The 20,274-nt window shown below is 34.4% G+C and overlaps 4 protein-coding genes across 4 annotated transcripts; 2 read left to right on the top strand and 2 right to left on the bottom strand.

Moving 5' to 3' along the window:
- The first annotated feature begins 1,289 nt into the window (after positions 1 to 1,289).
- On the top strand, positions 1,290 to 2,534 carry LOC122603643 (caffeoyl-CoA O-methyltransferase-like). Its single transcript, XM_043776409.1, has 2 exons — positions 1,290 to 1,543; positions 1,862 to 2,534. The coding sequence occupies exons 1-2, from the start codon at positions 1,380 to 1,382 to the stop codon at positions 2,430 to 2,432; spliced, it is 735 nt and encodes a 244-aa protein (XP_043632344.1). The 5' UTR covers positions 1,290 to 1,379; the 3' UTR covers positions 2,433 to 2,534.
- A 9,081-nt stretch (positions 2,535 to 11,615) lies between these two features.
- LOC122604698 (F-box/kelch-repeat protein At3g06240-like) lies at positions 11,616 to 12,892 on the bottom strand. The gene is made up of 2 exons (XM_043777568.1): positions 12,830 to 12,892; positions 11,616 to 12,398 (listed from the first exon to the last, which is right to left on the bottom strand). Exons 1-2 carry the CDS (start codon positions 12,890 to 12,892, stop codon positions 11,616 to 11,618), a joined length of 846 nt encoding a protein of 281 aa, XP_043633503.1.
- Positions 12,893 to 13,215: 323 nt separating this feature from the next.
- On the top strand, positions 13,216 to 15,719 carry LOC122604697 (tRNA nucleotidyltransferase cca2-like). The gene is made up of 2 exons (XM_043777567.1): positions 13,216 to 13,238; positions 14,132 to 15,719. Exons 1-2 carry the CDS (start codon positions 13,216 to 13,218, stop codon positions 15,717 to 15,719), a joined length of 1,611 nt encoding a protein of 536 aa, XP_043633502.1.
- Positions 15,720 to 17,912: 2,193 nt separating this feature from the next.
- Positions 17,913 to 18,867, bottom strand: LOC122604696 (F-box/kelch-repeat protein At3g06240-like). The gene is made up of 2 exons (XM_043777565.1): positions 18,783 to 18,867; positions 17,913 to 18,532 (listed from the first exon to the last, which is right to left on the bottom strand). The coding sequence occupies exons 1-2, from the start codon at positions 18,865 to 18,867 to the stop codon at positions 17,913 to 17,915; spliced, it is 705 nt and encodes a 234-aa protein (XP_043633500.1).
- Positions 18,868 to 20,274: the final 1,407 nt, after the last annotated feature.

Below are 20,274 nucleotides of genomic sequence, written 5' to 3'. Positions count from 1 at the left end.
AAACTTATAATTTGTTTTTTAAAGTATTGAAAGTGTTTGAACCTTGTAGTAACATAATATCTAAATCTATTAATGTATTTTTAAATTCGGGTTTACCGAACCGAAATGAACCGAAGCGAATCGAAATGAGTCTACCTCATCCGAACCAGATTCGTGGGACCTCACGAATTGCAATCCCGAATCGCGAATCCAAACCGGAGCGAATCGTGAAAAATACGATTGCATGTAGTAATAAAGTAGTACTCTATATATTTTTTATAAGTTGAGTTTTGACATCTTTATAATTTAAGATTTGACATAAATGATTGTATCGAGTTATGTTTTAAAGTGCCGAAGTATTAAGCAACGTTTGAAACAATGTCATTAACGTGTTGGTTCGTAGACAATGAAATGAAAGTAATGAGCCGTTAATTGGTTTTTAGAATACAAACGAGTAGTTGCATTCGAGACACCACAATAAAACTCAATTTTATTAATTACCATTTTAAGTTCGAATTATGCGTGCTTGATATGAACTTGATTTTCTTTTCATTACCATTTTAAGTTAATATAAACTACTCTAAATTTCGTTTCATCAAATTTCTATACATTCTGTTAATCGGCTCTTTAGATTTTATAGGTAGTTAATTTGGAACTGGAAAAACAGGTTCATACACTTTCATTTGGAGAAAAGACAAGCTATTATATGAAAAGGAGATGATACATTTTGTTAGATCCACCACACTCATGTTGTAATACTTATAGAGTGTGGTAACATAATCAAAATATATTGTATAATTATCATCTCTCTGTTCGAAAACGTTACAATATCTAAGTGGGAAACATTTTATCTTTTAACGACTATCAAATCTAGTCTTGTATTTCAGATTTTCAGTAGAACTCTAAATGCATCAATCTCTATTCATGTTTACAACACAAAGGGAACCCGTTACCTACCACAAACCAACAAAATCTTCATGTAATGATTGTAATCAACAACAAAACTTTCCACTTGGCACGAAGTCTGTGTCATTACCTAACATATATATATATGACGTGCTTGATCTACTAATATTATCACATACTATAATAATTTGACTAAATGAAAAACTCAAGAATTGTTCATCAAAATTATTATTACAATATAAATAAACGACAAATACACACCAAAATATAGAATGAGTTTACCAATATTTGTAGTTGGCCAAGTCAACTTGTTCATACTCACCAACCATGCCACCTTCCTTGATACTACTATTTTACCAACTCCCTGCTCTTTATATTTCGATACATTTCTCCATTCCATTTCAGGTTCACTTTCACAGCCTAAACTACCTATTTTAGTACCAACCCACCTTTGGCATACATATTAATTCATTCTTGATCATAATTATAATATAATGGCAACAATTGGAGAAACTCAACCCGCGAAACACCAAGAAGTTGGCCACAAGAGCCTCCTTCAAAGCGATGCGCTTTATCAATACATTCTTGAAACGAGTGTTTACCCAAGAGAGCCCGAATCCATGAAAGAGCTACGTGAGGTCACTGCTAAACACCCTTGGTAAGTCCATATAATTTATACGTACACCATGTAATGGAAAATTATAAATCCTCTTAAATAAATAGCTTAAAACTCCTGCTAATTACATGATGATGACACGTGTAAAAATCAGAAGATATGATTATAACAGAGTTATAGTGGAATTAACATGTCATCATCGTATCGTTTTTAAGAAGATTTTTATGCTAATTTTAAGAAGGATATATCATTTTTCTATATATATATATATACTGTATTAATATAAATATTAATTGGATATAATTGCCAATAACTATGATCAGGACGGGACCTAATATTTGTTTTATGAAATTTATATAGGAATCTCATGACAACATCAGCTGATGAAGGACAGTTTTTGAACATGCTTCTTAAGCTCATAAACGCTAAGAACACTATGGAAATCGGTGTATACACCGGTTATTCCCTTCTTTCTACCGCTCTTGCTCTCCCAGAAGATGGCAAGATATTGGCTTTAGACATAAACCGTGAGAATTACGAAATTGGACTTCCAATTATCGAGAAAGCCGGTGTAGCCCACAAGATCGACTTCAGAGAGGGCCCTGCTCTGCCTCTTCTTGACCAAATGGTGGACGATGTCAAGTTCCATGGATCATTCGATTTTATTTTTGTGGATGCTGACAAAGACAACTACCTTAACTACCACAAGAGACTAATTGATCTTGTCAAAATCGGGGGAGTCATTGGCTACGATAACACCCTTTGGAACGGGTCGTTGGTCGCCCCTGCTGATGCACCCCTCAGGAAGTATGTCAGGTATTACAGGGATTTCGTGCTAGAGCTCAACAAAGCATTGGCTGTTGACCCACGTGTGGAAATTTGCCAGCTTCCCGTTGGTGATGGAATCACTTTGTGCCGTCGTATAAGCTAATCAAAAATCGTGGGTTACTTGTAATTCCTTTGCGTGTTGACACCTTTTCTTGATTTTATTACCTACTTTTCTGTTATTATATCTTTATCTCGCTTTCATGTATTCGTTGCAAAATATAACTTGGATTAATGCAATTCTTATAAATCCAGAGACGATTAAAGAAAACAAAATCTTATTATCAAGTGACTGTAGGAAATGCTAGAGATGCCCAATCCGCATATTAAAAAATGACACATAGGGCCGGCTTAACCATTTTAGGCGAATGTAAAGTCTGTCCTTCCTTAGCCTTCATGAAAAATGAAGTAAAAAATTACAATTGGGAAAGCCAATTTTTTTAATGTTATAGTTTCTTTGTGGCACTATTTGACATTGAAATCAATTAGACAGAAGTGTTTAAACTAAACAACTAAAAATAAACTCAAGCAAAAATTTTGAGAAATTATTAAAAAAATTAGTATCAGTTAAACCAAAATTACTATTACAAGAAAGCAAAACAATTGAATAGAAATTATATATAAATATCAAGAAAGCAACTTTAAGTCCCAAGTATTGGTTGAGAATGTAAAACACAACTGCTGATTAAATATTAAAACAAGCCTAAATTTCATAAATACATGTACCAACTTGATTAAAACTTAATTAGGGGGTTTTGGGTTATGGGGGTTCTACGCAATTGCCTAACTTACTAAGCTGCCCATGCATGGACAGGGCTTTTATCAGGCCGGTTTGGGCCAAGCCAAGAACCGTTTTGTATTTTGCCTGATTTGCCCATCTCTAGTACATGCTATAAGCATATGCCATCACCACTTAGGTGGGTTGGTGGAGGCTTTTATGAAGGTTTCATTTGTTAGCGAAGACTCATCAATGTTAGATAGACTTGATAATGCAAGTATCGAGATGGAAGAAGCCAACGAGGTTCTTTATTCCTTAAATTAGCACATCTGTCACACGTGTGTCGTAGCTTTGGATGATAGTTTTCATTTGCTTGTACACTTATCATGTTTGTTTTGCTGTTCTATAGGGTAGATTGAACGGCTTGATAACAGTTGGCTTGAAGGCAGTGCAGGCTAACGTATCATCTAAAAGACCCCGGATGGCTGAGGCTTCTGCTCTTCAGCCGAATGCTTTGGAGCTTCTGCCGACACTGGTAAACCTTTTGTGCTTATGACGCTTTTATATAACCTTCCATTCTAGTTTAGGCTGTTGGTTAGTGTAGCCCATAATGGGTCAGAGTTTAGGGGTTAGTATTTGGTGAAGCATGATAGATTTCTGAAGCAACTGAATTGTTATCAACTCATGGTTCAGCAAATGGAAGTAACAAGCTTGGTGGTTATTTTGAATAGAAGTTGAATGTTCAGTTGTATCAGATCTGTCTAGTTGCATCATATTGTTCTGTGTAGTGTTTCTTCAAAAGCATACTTTGGTATCTGTCTATTATATGCAGAACTTACTGATTTGATAATATTTATCTTACAGGTGAAGCTGACCAAAGATGTTATTGAACAAGTGAGCCTAGCAAAGGATGGGGATGAGAAGCTTACTGAGACAACCTCTTATGACGTAATTTCTCCATATCAGAAATCAAGTGCTCTCGATAAGACAAACAAAGATGTCAACCGCATTGCTGCTGGATTACCTTGTGGGAGTGAGGGCTATCTTCCTAAGTACAATGATGTATGTCTATTTCACTTTAAGATTTAAACATCTATTTTTGATATTGGACTCATGGTATCATTATGCAGGGTGTGTTCCTGTTATATTGAGAAAAGAACATAGGGTCAAAGGTGAAGCCCATATTGACTAGAGGGACAATGCTGAAGTTGGTTGATACTCTGGGCTGTTATGCAAGATATGAAGTTGTGATATATAATTCTTTCATTCATTCATTCTTTCTTTCTTTCTTCTTCTCATATACAACATATGCAAAATGTGAAGTTTTGTTACCCAGATTAAGGCTTTTCTTTTCTTTCAAATACCATCTTGGTATTTTGATTAGTTTGTAATCATCATATACATATCAATTCATAATAATAATAATCATCTTGGTTCTTTGATGAAGTATTGTTCTATTGCTAGAAAAAGGGCTGACTGGAGCTTACTAGTTGATTAATCTGCAAAACTTTGTTTCTAGTTACCATACGGCATACTGAAATGTGGTGGAGAACAAATGGGGTTTTAATTTTAGGGGGATCACAAGTATTTGAAATAAAACAAAACAAATTCTTACTTCTCTTTAGTGAACATGTATGTTCTGTATTCTGTAATTGACCAACATTTGCAATATGAATTCAAAAATACATTTGTCTTGATGCAGTAGATATATGTGGCGGATACACAATAGAATAAATGGGGGCATTAGCCCGCTACAACAGTTTTAGTTGAAATTTACAACGTACATGTGATAGTAACAATACTGCCATGCATCGCAGCTTACAAATATAAGTTGAAGAAAAAATATATAATATATTATATACATTTAGTCTATCATCACCCATCCACACATCTGCTTTTATGGCAGATGCACAAAACTCTTGAGTTCTAACATGATTTGCAAGCCAATTGGATTTAAAGTAGCTAGATTGTAGAAAAGTTGAGCAAATCGGATAAGTTCACCCAACCATAATCGCACTGATCCCTGATCTTCTGTGCTGCCATTGATGCTATTACAACAGGTGTTATTCTGGCAACCTTTTTCTCCACGAACTTTACCTCGACCTGAAACTTGTGAGCATAATTTTAGAGCTTTGCAGATGCAAATTTCGGTTGGGTAATGTTATTGTAATGATTTAACTTCTAGAGTTGACTTATAGCGTTACTCCAGTCACCTTTGATACCAAACTCCAGTCACCTCGCACCATATCAAGACCTTTTCGCTCTATAACCTACACAAATGAGAACATTTATGAACTACAACAGGAAATAACCATGTGTTAAAAGAGCACCCAGTAGAATGAATATAATCAAGTACCTTGTAGACTTTCCCATCTCTTATTTGCTCTTTCACAGCTGCATATTTCTACTTTTTAAGTAAGAGCATTCTCTTGAGACCCGTTGCAGTCTTCAACCACTCTTTTACAAGTTTCGTTCTCTCAACCAAATTTCTCAATAAGCTACAGAAAGCAAGAGCATATAGACACATTTTAATCATTATTGGTGGCAAATGCTTTTAGATGACATAACTTTTACCTCAGGTAGAACTCCAGTTGTTTTTGAGGACGGTAAGCAGGGAACTAAACCAACTTGGGATCTATCTGATGAAAAAACATGCAGACAGAAACTACAAGGTTTATTCAGAAAATGTTTAGAGAGAAAGTTTAGAAAGCCAAGCAGTAAGCTTGATGAAGATATGACAAACCTGGATGATAGAAGGGTAGAGACTGTTGAAATCCCAAAGTAATATATACTCGTATCTATCATATAAACCTTTTTTGGGTTCCAACACCAATCCACCTGCATACGACGGTGCTTTTTTGGATTTTACAGGCTCATTTTCAATCTCATCATTCACCCCTAAATCATTGACTACTTTTTCCTCCGAGTCATCCGATTTACGCTTTGCTACTTTACTCTCCTTTGGCGAATAAAACTTGTCTGGTACCTTAAACTTTTTAGCATGGAACGTATGCAACAAGAGATACTCAACTCTTTGAGCTCTAGCTCCCTGTCATCATGTATACGTATGAGTTTTTTTTATTTTTGATATGTCAGCCAACAGTTTGTGTGAAAGAGTCCATTAGTAGTAGATGGTTTTCACTAGTTACCTGAAGATTTTCTCCCCAAAGATTACCACTAATAATGGTCAGTTGACAACCATGTATCTGTCTCCCCAATCTCAATCTGCAGATATACAGTATTTGTGATAATCGATAGTGCAATCAAACTAATATGGGAACACTTGTCATTAAAATAGATAACGAAAAATGACATTTTATATATTGACCAAATTGGGCAGTGAACATACAACTTCCATTAGGCTCTGAGAGCTCTGGAACATCTGGGGAATATTATGTGGAGCAATCTCCTTTCGGTTCTTATTCAGTTGAGTATAGAAAGTTCAGTCAACAAATAACTAATCTGCATTGAATGTTTATTGTCTGTAACATATAATACTAATTTGTGGTCTTATTGTATTACCAAACTTCCTTTCACACCTCCTCACGTGAACATAAAAAAATATCACATAAAAGGCGGCCTGCAATGCAAGTCATAATTCCTGGACTTGCTCTGGATCCAAAAACCGAGCTTCCTTTATTGAGTCTAGGCATCTCAGAGTGTTAGCCGCCCAATTTTGGACCACAGCTTGTTAGGAACGTTAGACACCTGCAAATAACATGCTATCAATAAACTCTACAAATACTGTCTTTTTTACTTATATTAATATAACACATAAGACGCTACAACCATCAGTTCTTTTACTGAAATTTCAGTAATCAAGCATACTGCAAAACAAATCGCACTACTACAAAGAAACTTTTTGTTAATAGTTGAACCTTCACTCAGTTGAGAAGCACATCCAAGTCAAAGCCAGATATGTTGTGGCCAACGAGAATATCACTATCCAATTTGTGTAATTCAATCATCAACCTATTTAATAGAGCTCTTTCACTGTAAATATTTGTAGCAGTAGTAGTAGTATATAATGATAGATTGATAATCATGTGCTAATTAGATATCTCTTGCACCTGATCCTTGAAGATGGGCTAGTTGTTGCTCAAATAGCAGTGTTTATTTGTCGCTGTAAATTTTTTTGATAAATGAGATATCTCTTAAAACTCGATATGGGTGTACTGCGTACATGTTTTTTTACATAAAAATAAGTTAGGTAAATCCAAAAATAATGTGACTTTTACTTTGTTTATATCTGAACCATCAAAAAAATTGATAAAACCCCCACCCCACCCCCCACCCCAAACTTATTTTATTCCTAGTAAAGATCAATTGCAACAACTCATAAATAATTTCTTGCAAGAATGTGCTTGCCTTTCCTTACTAGAAATACACAATCATTTATAACAGCGCGCGCGCGTAAAGATCAATTGCAACAACTCATAAGTAATTTCTTGCAAGAATGTGCTTGCCTTTCCTTACTAGAAATACTTCCACTTCATGGTTTGCATCCCTACTAGTAATACTTCCACTTCATGGTTTGCACTAGTTTGACTAATTAAACAAAATTTACCAAGAACCATTTCTTATAGTAAGTTTTGTTTAATAATAAAAACTCATTTCCTTTTTTCATAGTTATGATAATTGTCAGAATAGAAGTTAAGTTAATGTTATGACAAGGTAAAACAGGGAATCTTATGAGAATTTCGCTTAATTATTAATAGGTAGGTTTTGAAAGAACTCGCTTTGCGATAAAATTACAATTTAGAATATACGATGTTTTGTAAAAACCCGACCCGACCGAATACGGGGAAATTTTTATTTTTTTTCCCATAAACTAAAATTGGACACACGTAATATTCATTCCTAGATCCGTCACTGCTACATACGGCCCAATTAGATGTCATTGTGATGTGTAAAATGTTAAATACTAACTAACAACTCTATTTATGTTAACTCAGACCCCACTTTTATGTCAAGATCTATATCGTATATAGAATTTATAAATGATAAGTAATAAATAAAACGTAAAAGTAAGATGTATAAGGTATGTGGAATGGAAACAAAACATATAAGTAGGCTCGTATCTAAGAATTTATAAATGGAAACAAAATATAAAAGTAAAATTTATGGCAAGATTTATATCGTATGTGGAATTTATAAATGGAAAATAGTAAATAAAACATAAAAGTAAGATTCGTATCTATGTAGGAATTTATAAATGGAAACATAACATAAAAAGTAAGATTTATGCCAAGATTTGTAGTGTGCTAGAGACTTAGATAGTACAGACGGGTTTTGCTAAAAGAGAGGAAAAAAAAATAATGATGGAGAATTCTCAACTCATCAAACCACAAGGACCATATATGCATATAGTAACTTCTCGTTCTATAAATAATGGTTAAATCGAAAAGATTCTAGAAAAACCCAAAACCTAACCCTAATAAATCGTAAAATTCTCTGTTTTTTCCCCTTTTGAGATATGTTCATGTTTATTTCAAGATTTATGTGGTATGTAAAATTTATTAATGAAAAGTAGTAAATAAAACGTAAAAGTAAGATTTATATCCTATGTGGAATTGATAAATGGAAACAAAACATAAAATTAAGATTTATGGCAAGATTTATTTATGTAGAAAAAAAAAGGAAAAGGAAAATAGTAGATAAAACACAAAGGTAAAATTTATAGAGTACGCAAGACTTTGAAAACATTCAAGTAAGATTTGTGCCAAGCAGAAAACATAAAAGAAAAAAAAATAACGTTGGAGAATGCGAAAGTCATCAAACCACAAGGACCATTTATGCATTTTTTAACTTCCTATTCTATAAATAGGGGTTAAATCGAAAAAAAACCCAGAAAAATCCAAAACCCTAACCCTAATAAATCGTAATCTCTCTGAGTTTTCCCCCCAAATAATAAATCGCCATTCATAAATCAATCCGTATATTGGACCATCATCATGTCAGAAAAGTTGAAGTTGGTGAATTCGTTTGATCGCGAGTTGGAGTTTGATTTTCGTTGCGGGGACGATGAGGTAATCAGAATGGATGTCAGATGTTGCTTTGAATCGGAAAGGATCCGTGAGTATGTATTAGAGGGATTATATACAGGGGAGGAGGTGTATATCGATATACCAACCGAAATCATGGATGAGGTTAATTATTTCTGTGTTTCTCGTTCGGAAATCATCAACAACTGTGACGATATTGACAATGATCGTCTCGCCTCCACCACGCTGCAGGATTTCGATTACGAGTATGGGTTCCGTCAGCCTCTTCCCATCCTTGTTTCGCTTATGCAGGTACAATAACATACTACTCTCTGTGTAGTTATTTAATTGTTAAGTGTAGATGTTGTAAATTAAGCTCATTAATGATATTATAGGTATTTCAAGTGGAGATCTTTAAAATAGTGAATATAAAGGGAGGGACATTTTGGGTTTATCAACAACTTAGTCGGAAAAAAAAGGATGGAACTAAATGATTTATAATGTTACTATATGTATAACATTATGGGTTTTTCTTTCTTTTATTACTCAAATAAATATCACGAACACTATGATCGTAATATTATTAATAAAAACACTAATAAAGTTACAATTATATTGTGTTTTATACTCACAAAATATGAAATATTAAAGGTGATGAAGGACTCGAGTCTTATAATTTTGATCTTTGAGTGGAAAATAGTGGAGTAATGAAGATGAAAAAAAATAAAAGGATAAACTAAAAATAGGAAAGAATGAAAGAAAAAGTATATTTATATAATATAAATAAATGTTTATTAGAATATCTTATAATTGTCTACCAAAATTTTTTTTTATAATATATCTGAACTAAAATACCTGATAATATATTGCGCATAATACTAAAATATGTAAGTAGAATATCTTTGGTAAAAGTTGATAAATATGTGAAGTAAATATATTATATATATACATATATATCTTTTGGTCCGGTCCGGTTTTTGACGGTTTACGTTTTGCTCAAACCGTAACCGGACCAAAGAACTCGGTTTTTCAAAAATTAAAACGTCAGACCAGGCTTTAACAATTCAATCCGACCAAACCAATCCAAGTACCCCGGTTTGGTCCGGTTTTGACGGTTTGATGAACACCCCTATATCTAAGTTTCCGTCTACATCAATGAGTCGCATACAAAGCTTCCGCCATATACGAATTGTATGCGCCACATCTAATGCTCAACCAAAAGTAGCCACCAGAGTTACTGATGAAAGTAAGTGACCCATTGATGATCTATTCATCGCATCCTTCCCAAGAGGCCCTGATATGCGACATATACATGAGGTATGCGGCGCATATCTGGGCGACCAACAAAGTAGACATGTTTTGGTGGCCAATTGAAGGTAGATACCAACATATTTATAGTTACAGAATTCATCTAACCACAATTAGGGTCATTAAATCACTCGAAATCAATATAAATCAATCCTGAGGCCACCAACAACTCATTCTAGGCTATGTTCAGATTTTATGCCTTCAACAAAGATTATAATGACACACAAAACATAAGAAGATAGAAGAAAAAAAAATTAAACTAGGAAATAAGAAAATGATCTATATCTATATTAAAACAATAAGAATCCTAACCTTCTAAAGCCTTCTTTCAATTTAAAGCTAATTTTAAATATTGTCACATAGGATTTTATCCTACGTGGTATCTCCATACATTTTTTACAATATATTTATTTTATAACCTTTATTTATTCTCAAAATAATCTATTTTATTTTATTAAATATAATATAAAAAAATAATATCAAAATTCATATTAAAAAAATAAAATAACGTCCATGCATCTACTAAATTGGCACACATATTTGACAAAAATAATATTATTTATTAAAATATATACAACTTTAAAGACTATATCAAATTTTAGAAATTATTTGAATATATTATTAGTTATATATGACCAATCAATTTTGTTGTTTCTCTCCTTTTTTTTCTTTTTGCCGAAACTTTAACTAAAGTTGGTTGTTATTCAAATCACAAAACAAAGTCTATTATATAATAAAAAGCAAAAACTATAATGATTTTCTCTTATTTCTCTTATTGGGTTTTTTTTACTTATCCGTATTGTATTTATGTGTATTTCATATGACTAAATTTATGTATATTTTATATGACTAAATTTTTGTCATGTTTGGTTTTTTACTTTGTACATATTATTACGTTTGATGAATAGATAACATGCTACATTATCGATTTATGTTTGATTTGTTGTAGTGTTAATCTATAAGGTGAATACATTTTTACGCGATTTATGGCTACACAAATGGTGTTGTTGATGATATCAAAATATCTTAGGTTAAATGTTCTTAGAAGGGATGTGTAATCACTATAGTAGGTTAAGTGACTGTGCTATCGACATGTCCGAAAAAACAAAGGGTGACCAAATGATACATGAATTAACCATGAACTATAACATAATCAATTTTTACATAATAAACCTATAGAATAGCTATTTACTAATGTATAAAATAATCTTTTTAGCTAGCCGCGCATCACGCGGGGTAAAATACCTAGTATATTACCATCAGCTTATTATTCTTATTCTTAGGAACCTTGAACGCCTTTCTGGCCGGGTCGCCCATTATAATAATGACGGGGAGATACAAGGGTTTGTAGAAATATAGGGTCACGAACGTAGTCCCACACCAACGTGCTTGTAATCTCATAAGAAACAATGTCCCCTACCAATTTTACTTGGTGTAGAAAACGATAGCTTTTCGCACGAAACTCTCCAGACTCCCAAGGAAACCCTTCCCAAGACTCTTTTTCGTTGTAGTTTTTCATTACCCACATATGGAAAGGTCGTTGACCATCACATATGCATAAACATCCGTTGATACTTCCAAGTGTTTTGTGATATCCATCAGATTTATATACGAGTGAAATGTTATTATCATCGGGTTGGGGGATTTCCTTAAATTCATTTAGAATTAAATCAAAAGAGAGAATAACTTTATTCTCATTATTTCGGCAATTAGTAGTCTTCATAAACCGGTGAAGTGCCCCGTTACATAACATAGCAGATCGGCTACCGATGTTCCTATAGTTCACCACTCCAATCTGTTTCCAAGTATTCGTTTTCAATGTAAACATGACAAAACGTGTCGGTGCATCATATATCTCGAGCCCTACTATAACCTTGTAATCATCTACGGACGAATCATAACCAAAACCCCAACACAATGAGTCTCGTGAGATCGACATAAATTTTGGCAGCTTTATCAACTCTTTTGTCAAAGGATTGGTTATGACTAGTTTGGCATCTACGGGAGAAATGCATACCAGACCATTAGAAGAGTGCAACCATGGAACGACGGGATAACGATCCTAGGATCACCTATGTTACTGTTTCGGACATTAATGTTGTAAGTATTTTCTAGATGGGCATAAACAAAACGAGGATTGGATATAAAAGATTGCCATGACTTACACACACTTTTGAATCGCGTTAGCTCTTTCACATCAAATCCTATGAATATCTAATTGAGGAACTCGTAATGGAGAGAATATATATGTAATTTGGACTTCTTGGGAAATGAAGGCCCACCATATACATTGTAATTAAGCCCGATTGTGTGGCCCGGCCAGGAATATTATAGTTGTAGTGGTGGAAAATATTACTCGTAATTTCTTGAATACACAATTGAAAATAGTATTCAAAGTCAAAAAAATTCATTATTGTCCACGCTAGATATCGATGATCGTTTATGTTTTTTGAGAAAAACTTATTAGCTACTTTTCAAGTTTAAGTTACGTACCAACTCGAACTTGTCGAAGGCCATCTTGTATGACATATACAAATGTTCGAGCACACCGGCCATCTCAGCGACACTAAATCTTCAAGCATAGTAAACAAACATGCTGAACTTATTTTGGTTTCCAATATAATATACCCAGACCCAATTTGCCAAAGTCACATCATCATTCAAATTAAATCAAAAAATATTATGTTAACATATACATAGACACTTACGCTTAAAATATGATTATCCAAAAAGCTTTTGACCCACTAGTATAAAACGCATTCAAAATGCTCCCAGACATTTTGATCCAACAAATTGAGTGGTATATTAGGTCTACAATGAGAGTATGAGAGCACGTACACCAGCGTTCGAGTTATGTAACGTCATAAACACGCTAGATAATGGAAGAAATGGGTATGGTCAGGTAAAAAAAAACCATTTTATTAATTTGTATTACCAAATAGCTATACAACAAGTTTTGTGGAAAAAAATTTGAATTATGAAAAATCTACATTTAGTTATGAGATTTAATCAACTAGTATTAAGATCTATATTATTTGAAACAATTATATTTATAAAAGCCATTGCTTGGAGGTTAAGTTAATTATTACCTTATATATACCCTGCTAATAATGTAAACGCAATAAAAACTTAAAAATATAAAGCATCTCGTTCCTCGGCAGTCGATGAAACGGAAAGAACTAAAATCGTTTTAGTTCCCATTCAAAACAAACAAAGTATAATAATATTAATAATAATAAATCTTTGTTTTAATTTGGGGTTCACGTAAGAAGAACAAGTATATTTTCTTTTGTTTTAATTCGAGAAAAAGAAAAGTCAATATTGGCTTAATTCAAGGTTTCGGTGATTCAAGATCTACCAATCTTATGGTATTGTTTGATGTGTTGGGTGTGACAGAGACTTTAAAGTTTTAAGCCTAAAGTTGACACAACTGATAGTACTTGGTAAATTGGAAAGTGTCTTTTCATAAGTTCAACGATGAATTATATACTTAACTCAGTATGCAAAAAGTGATTAGTTTCGATCAAATTCACATATAGCCCATGTTTGTAGAATTATAGTTATTGACTTATTGTTTTGGAAATTCACAAGTATCAAGAATAACAATATATTAATAGCTTAATTACGAGTATTATTTAAGATAACCGGAAGCAATAATATACTGTAATAGCTTACTTTGGAATCTGTAGTAATTGTTTCTCGTCGATGTGCATTTGCAGCTAGGAAGCAAGACTTTTATATATAGCACAACTTTGTGCAACTTCCTTAATAATTGCCAATACTAAGGAACTACAGATCTCAAGTTTTGTACTGGTGCTGCAGAGCAATAATGTCGAATACAAATGGGACGTTATCGGCTTCCTCAAGTGTTGTGGTGAAAGAAAATATCAGTTTAACTGATAAAGAAAGGCAGATATTTGGGAAGTTGCTTCAAGTTGTTCACCATTTTAATCTTGAAACGCAACTTCGGGTTGCTGGTGGGTGGGTTAGAGACAAGCTATTAGGAAAAGAGTGTTATGATATTGATATTGCTCTTGATAATATGTTGGGTAGAGAATTTTGTGAAAAGGTGAACGATTACTTGGTATCTACGGGAGAAGAAACACCAGGATTTGGTGTTATTCCAAGCAAACCGCATCAAGGCAAGCACTTGGAAACAGCAACAAGGCGTCTTTTTGATGTTTGGATTGATTTTGTTAACTTAATATCCGAAAATAACACTGAAAACGGTAGAAGTCCAACCATGGGGTTTTGTCCTGCAAAACGGGATGCATACAGAAGGGATCTGACCATTAATAGCTTGTTTTATAACATTAATTCTTGCTTAGTTGAAGATTTCACAGGGGGAGGACTTGATGATCTGAAATCTGGTAAAATTGTGACTCCTTTACCCCCAAAAGAAAGATTTTTGGATGACCCTTTGAGAGTTCTTAGAGCCATTCGTTTTGCTACTAGGTTTGAATTTGAGATGGTTGAAGAGCTGAAAGTTGCAGCTGCTGATAATGATGTGAAAACCGCCTTTTCTGATAAAATCAGTAGAGAACGTGTTGGTCACGAGATAGATCGTATGGTTGGTGGCAACCAACCGGTCAAAGCAATAACATGCTTGTCCGAGTTAGGCCTATTCTGGGTTGTCTTCAAATTGCCTTCAAAGTATGACCCTCCAATCTCAGAAGAACGTGATAGGATTTGTCTTTGGTACATGAGTGCAGCATCGAGATTTCTTTGTGAGGTAGGATCTTGTACCTTGAGTGATGAACAAAGGAGATTGTACTTGTTTGCGGCATTATTCCTTCCACTTAGAAATAACCTTAATGGAGATAAGAAAAGGAGAACGGCATCAGCTGTGAATCACATTTTTAAGAATTCTCTTAAGCTCAAATCTAGCGATGCTGTCAATGTCAACAGATTGCACAATGCAGCTGAAAAGTTCTTAGCTTTAACCCCTTTTATGGTTCCAACTGAAGAAAGTGCAGAACCTGTTGAGGTTGATTGGAATTCAGATATGATTGATGTTCCTAGTTCATTGAAATTGAGAATCTTGATAGGTATTGTTGTTCACAACATCAAAGATCTTTGGCGGGCTGCATTGATGTTGTCGACCCTTTTAAACGAAGACTCTTCATTTGAGAGAAAAATAGGAGTGTACAAGAATGCAGAGGAGGAAATCTTGAAATTAGGCTTAGAGAAAGTATGGGAGGTTCAACCTTTGATAAATGGGCCGACTATAATGAAGCTTTTGAAACTTAAAAATGGAGGTCCGGTTATTGGTGAGTGGCAGCAAAAATTACTACAATGGCAGCTTGCTTACCCATCTGGTAATGTGCAAGAAGGTACTGATTGGATGACAACGCAAATACAGTTAAATCGACCTACGACTTGAAGACACCAACTGGTGGTACTTTTGGAGTCAAACGTTTAGCTTGATGATGTCTAGTTTCTTAGTAATATCTTACAGATCATTTCTTTTATATATAGCATAATTTTTTTGGAATAACTTTTACTATATACTTAGAAGCATCACATTCTTGGGTAACTTGTTGCGTCAATATTTGGACTGATGTAGTCAATCAAAGGACCAATAAACTTCATTGTAAAAGTTGGGTTTACTTGTTTAGATGATTGGAGTTTTAGTTTAGATGTGATTCAGAATATCTAAATCGATGTTCAAATATAAAAATTGTCATCTGGCATAAATTTTCAACTATATAAGTTGGTTAAACTTTGCCAAATATTACAAGAAAAAAAAAACTGGAGAGTACAAATTTGGCAGTTTTCACAACCCTGGTATCACTAGTTCAGCAGGCACGTACGGGAGAGATTCATATTAGACCATTAGAAGAGTAGCGTATGTCCAACCATGCGAGCAGTAAAAAAAGACCTGTCGTGAAACGACATAACGATCCTACATGCAACCTTGTCATTATTGTTGTGGACATTGTTATTAAGTATGTTTTAGTCAGTATCATACTCACTGATTCAACTTCAGTGAGTTATAACCTGTTTTCAAGTACTTCTTCAAACTAGTTACCTCAACCTTTTTCTGTTTTGATGACTTAGAAGATCAATATAGATGTGCTTCACTGAACTACATACATCGAGCATTCTTATAATTACATTATAAGGTGGGATTTAAATCCTAATAAATGCGATAAGATTTGTTTTTAAAAAAACTTAACAGACACCTAACCGGTGCGGTTACTCAATCCAGTTTGGTGTTACTTATTGCATCATGACCATAAACTAAAGAACTCCAAAAGACAACCAAACAAACAAGTAAAACATCATAGTCAATGTCTAACTAAATGAAGCCAAGCTAAGGAAATGTCTTCATCTCCTAATACATTAAGCCATCATTCTACCCAGCCTCACTCATGCAACTATTATCAATCCTTGCAAACCTGAGAGACACGACACATATTCAAAGCCAATGTCAGTTAATTAAAACTAAGTAACATAACAAATTAAGACAACAAATACGTTAGATTGTGTCCATCTCATGGCAAAAGTAGGTTATCTTACCTTAAACGAGTACACAATCAATCACAATTAGTTTACAATGCTTGTAGTGTATCCCCACAAGTAAGGCTGAGATTTAGGCCCAGAAACCCAAAACCCATTTTCAACCCACCGAACCTGGACCGACCCGACAGGGTCCGGGCCTCGGTCCACCAAAACAGCAGTTTCTCGGATTCAGTTTGGGTTTTGACATGTGCTCATGCCTACCCACAACCTACGCATATAACATGTGTATGAAAAACTTAGACAAACGAGTCGACTAATTAAGGAAATCTCCTCGGTATATGCAATGTAGAGATGATGTACGAGTCGCATCCGAAGCTTCCATAAGAATACACTTTTGTTCTGATTAAAATGTGTGCCACATCCATGAGCCATGCGCCGCATCACACTGAAATGCGTCACATGTTTTTCCTGATCTGACCATCTCTAATACATGCTACATTATAAGCATATACCACGTGTGTACGACTACTAACACACTTACCATCTTGAAAATCAGTTGATGACTTAAGTATATTGTATAAGATTTTATAATATTCATTAGTATGTAAAAACCAGAAACTAAAAGGGACATTTGAAGTCCTCTGTAACTAAGATATATAAATGTTCTTTGTTTGTGTATAGATGATGGAAAATAATCAATCAATCTAACTCATAAACCTAAAAATCAACCTAAATCCTAACCTCTTGCGTGTTGGTTGCTGACAACACTATAGAGATCGAGCTTTGTATAATCTAAATACCGCCAATTGGGTATATAATTAACCATTTTATTTCACAGGATGCATTTGATTTGTACATTATTTTCATTCCATTCTACAATTTTGATAACAACATGAGTTACTTTGCCCAACCCATTTGTAGAAATAAAAGCTGAAACTTTCGGCTAGGCAAAAAAAAAAACTTCAAGCTAACAACATTAGTTTTGCCAAATACTCCGTATTACTCTAGAAGGAAAAAAGAACAAGGGTTCGATATAAGAACATGATTAAAACGCACCTTTACATTCTTCTTGCTATTGTTTGCCTCTTTCTCCACACCTTGCCGACCCGCTTTAAACACCCTTCTTGTTATTCTTAGAAACCTTTGAGGCCTTCTTGGGTCGCCCGTTATTATAAAGATGGGGAGATGCAAGGCTTTGCACAAATATAGGGTCACTAACACAGTACGCCGACAACGAGCTTCTAATGATCTTGTAAGAAATAATACCCCCAGCTACTAATTCTACATGGTGTACAATATCAGACTTCGTAGCACAATAATCTCCATACTGATACAAATCTCTTAGATCCCAAGACTCTTTAACATTGTAGTTTTTCATCACCCACATATGGTAAGGTTTTTGATCATCACATATGCATAAGCATTCGTTGATAATTCCGAGTGATTTGTGATCTCTATCAGATTTATTATTATCATGATCATCCGGTAGGGGGATTTCCTTATATTCATTTAGAGATAAATCAAAAGAGAGAATAACATTCTCATTTTTTTCACGATTAGTAGTCTTCATAAACCAGTGAAGTGCCCCGTTACATAAGATAGCAGACTGTCTACCAATGTTCCTATAGTTCACCAGCCCGATATATTTCCATGTATATGTTTGCAATGTTAATACAAGAAAACGTGCCGGTCCATTATCTTTCATGAACCCTACTATAACCATGTAATCATCTATGCACGAATCATAACCGAAACCCCAACACAATGAGTCTCAACACTCGTGTCAAAGGATTGGTTATCACTAGTTTAGCACCTCCGGGAGAAATGCATACCAGACCATTAGAAGAACCAACCATGCAAGCAGTAGACGTAATGATCCTACGCCCAAGTTTGTTATTTTTGCGGACATTAATGTTGTAAGTATGTTTTACATGGGCATTAACAAAACATGGATTGGATTATAAGGATTGCCATGACTTACACACGCACTTGAACCGCATTAGTTCTTTCACATCAAATCCTATGAATATCTTCTCCGCCACATCAAACTGAAGTTCTGCCGCCATTTATATTAATGGAAACCTACTTGCGGCAACAAACAAGAGTACAAGACTCCTATATCGTAATGGAGAGAGTAGATACGTATAGCTCGGGATATATAAGCAATCTTGGACGTGTTGGGATTTAAAGGCCCACCGTATACTTTATTGAAAGCCCGATGATGTGGCCCAGGATCATAATAGTGGTAGTGAAAAATTTAACTCAGTAGAATTTTTACTCGTGAGTCGTAATAATGTGTCATACATACTTGTTTTACGAGCAGATTAATTTCAATAGTTAATTCGTTTTACAAGTCCAGAGTCAGAATAGGTGAGTCTCTGTTGACTATATTTTGTCGTCCATCTTGCAGTTAGCTCTCGTAAAGGGTATCAAAGTTGGTACATCTCCGTCCCGGCGCTCGTAATGTTTCTGTTTCTTGTTTCCAGTAGTCCTTCTGCGCCACTAGTTTCCTTATCATGGCCGATAGCTCGTCTTGGGTGTTGTTGGCGTTTAGCATGTGTAACTGCATCAAGTCCTTGACCTCGAAGAGTGTCATTTCTGACCTGTGGGCAACCATTAGGTTGATTGAATGAAGTATTTGAAGTAAGATAGTTGTGGTGGAGATGATAGTGAAAAATGAAATATTTGAAGATGATAATTAAAGTGATGAAGTGGTATTGATTTGGTTGTGTATTTATAGTGAAAAAAAAAAGAAAAAAAAACTGTCCGTCGAATTCAAAATCATTTGAAAAAAAAGTTCTAGTATAGTTGTATATAGCTGTTTACGCCGTCTTCCAGCTTCTTTACTAGAAAGATTGGCTCGGACGCACCTCGATAGACGCTTGGTGGGCGATGAGGTCTAACCTTTTGGAACTCCATGACGCAACAAGGGTAGCTGACAATTTAGTAATTTGTTATTATAACAATTTATTCTCCTTTTTGGATAAAGTTTTTGCTATTTTGTGCCCCGAACCGATTATATATGTCTTGCTAATTTAATTAGTCTCAAGATACTGATTTAAGTTAGTCATAGGTTCACGAAACATATAAACATGATACATTTTTCTATTGGATCTAGTGCTTATGTGCACCACGGCCATTCCTGGATCCGCTCGTGAGGTTATTTTAAAAAAATGATTGGTCGAAGTTCACAGATTTTCATCATCAAAAAAGGGTAGAATATGGTTCTCATACTGTCCCTAAAAAAAATTTATATGGTAAACCTAATAGAACAACATGCCACAATATATTTTTTTCTATAGTGTTTTGTATAAGAGACAACTATTCCGAACAGATAATATATAAAAACTAAAGATAATATTTGGATCATCCTTATTTTGTATGTAACTAAAATGGATAAAAAGGTTTCCAAGAAGGATCAGGATGCTTCTGGTCCTGACAAGAACATTTGATGAAGGATCAACAAACTCTAG

Source organism: Erigeron canadensis, chromosome 6 (assembly GCF_010389155.1).
Source record: "Erigeron canadensis isolate Cc75 chromosome 6, C_canadensis_v1, whole genome shotgun sequence".
In the NCBI taxonomy this organism is placed as follows: Eukaryota; Viridiplantae; Streptophyta; class Magnoliopsida; order Asterales; family Asteraceae; genus Erigeron; species Erigeron canadensis.
This window is presented reverse-complemented; position numbering and strand designations above follow the sequence as displayed.

Bases quoted from the DNA above. Each gene is read 5' to 3' on its own strand.
- LOC122603643 (XM_043776409.1), top strand. From the start codon at position 1,380: ATGGCAACAATTGGAGAAACTCAACCCGCGAAACACCAAGAAGTTGGC. The intron at 1,544-1,861 runs GTAAGTCCATAT...AAATTTATATAG, and splicing joins GTCACTGCTAAACACCCTTG to GAATCTCATGACAACATCAG.
- LOC122604698 (XM_043777568.1), bottom strand. From the start codon at position 12,892: ATGGCCGGTGTGCTCGAACATTTGTATATGTCATACAAGATGGCCTTC. The intron at 12,399-12,829 runs GTACGTAACTTA...AGGTGATCCTAG, and splicing joins CCTTCGACAAGTTCGAGTTG to GATCGTTATCCCGTCGTTCC.
- LOC122604697 (XM_043777567.1), top strand. From the start codon at position 13,216: ATGGAAGAAATGGGTATGGTCAG. The intron at 13,239-14,131 runs GTAAAAAAAAAC...AAGGAACTACAG, and splicing joins GAAGAAATGGGTATGGTCAG to ATCTCAAGTTTTGTACTGGT.
- LOC122604696 (XM_043777565.1), bottom strand. From the start codon at position 18,867: ATGGCGGCAGAACTTCAGTTTGATGTGGCGGAGAAGATATTCATAGGA. The intron at 18,533-18,782 runs GTAAGTCATGGC...ATTCGTGCATAG, and splicing joins AATGCGGTTCAAGTGCGTGT to ATGATTACATGGTTATAGTA.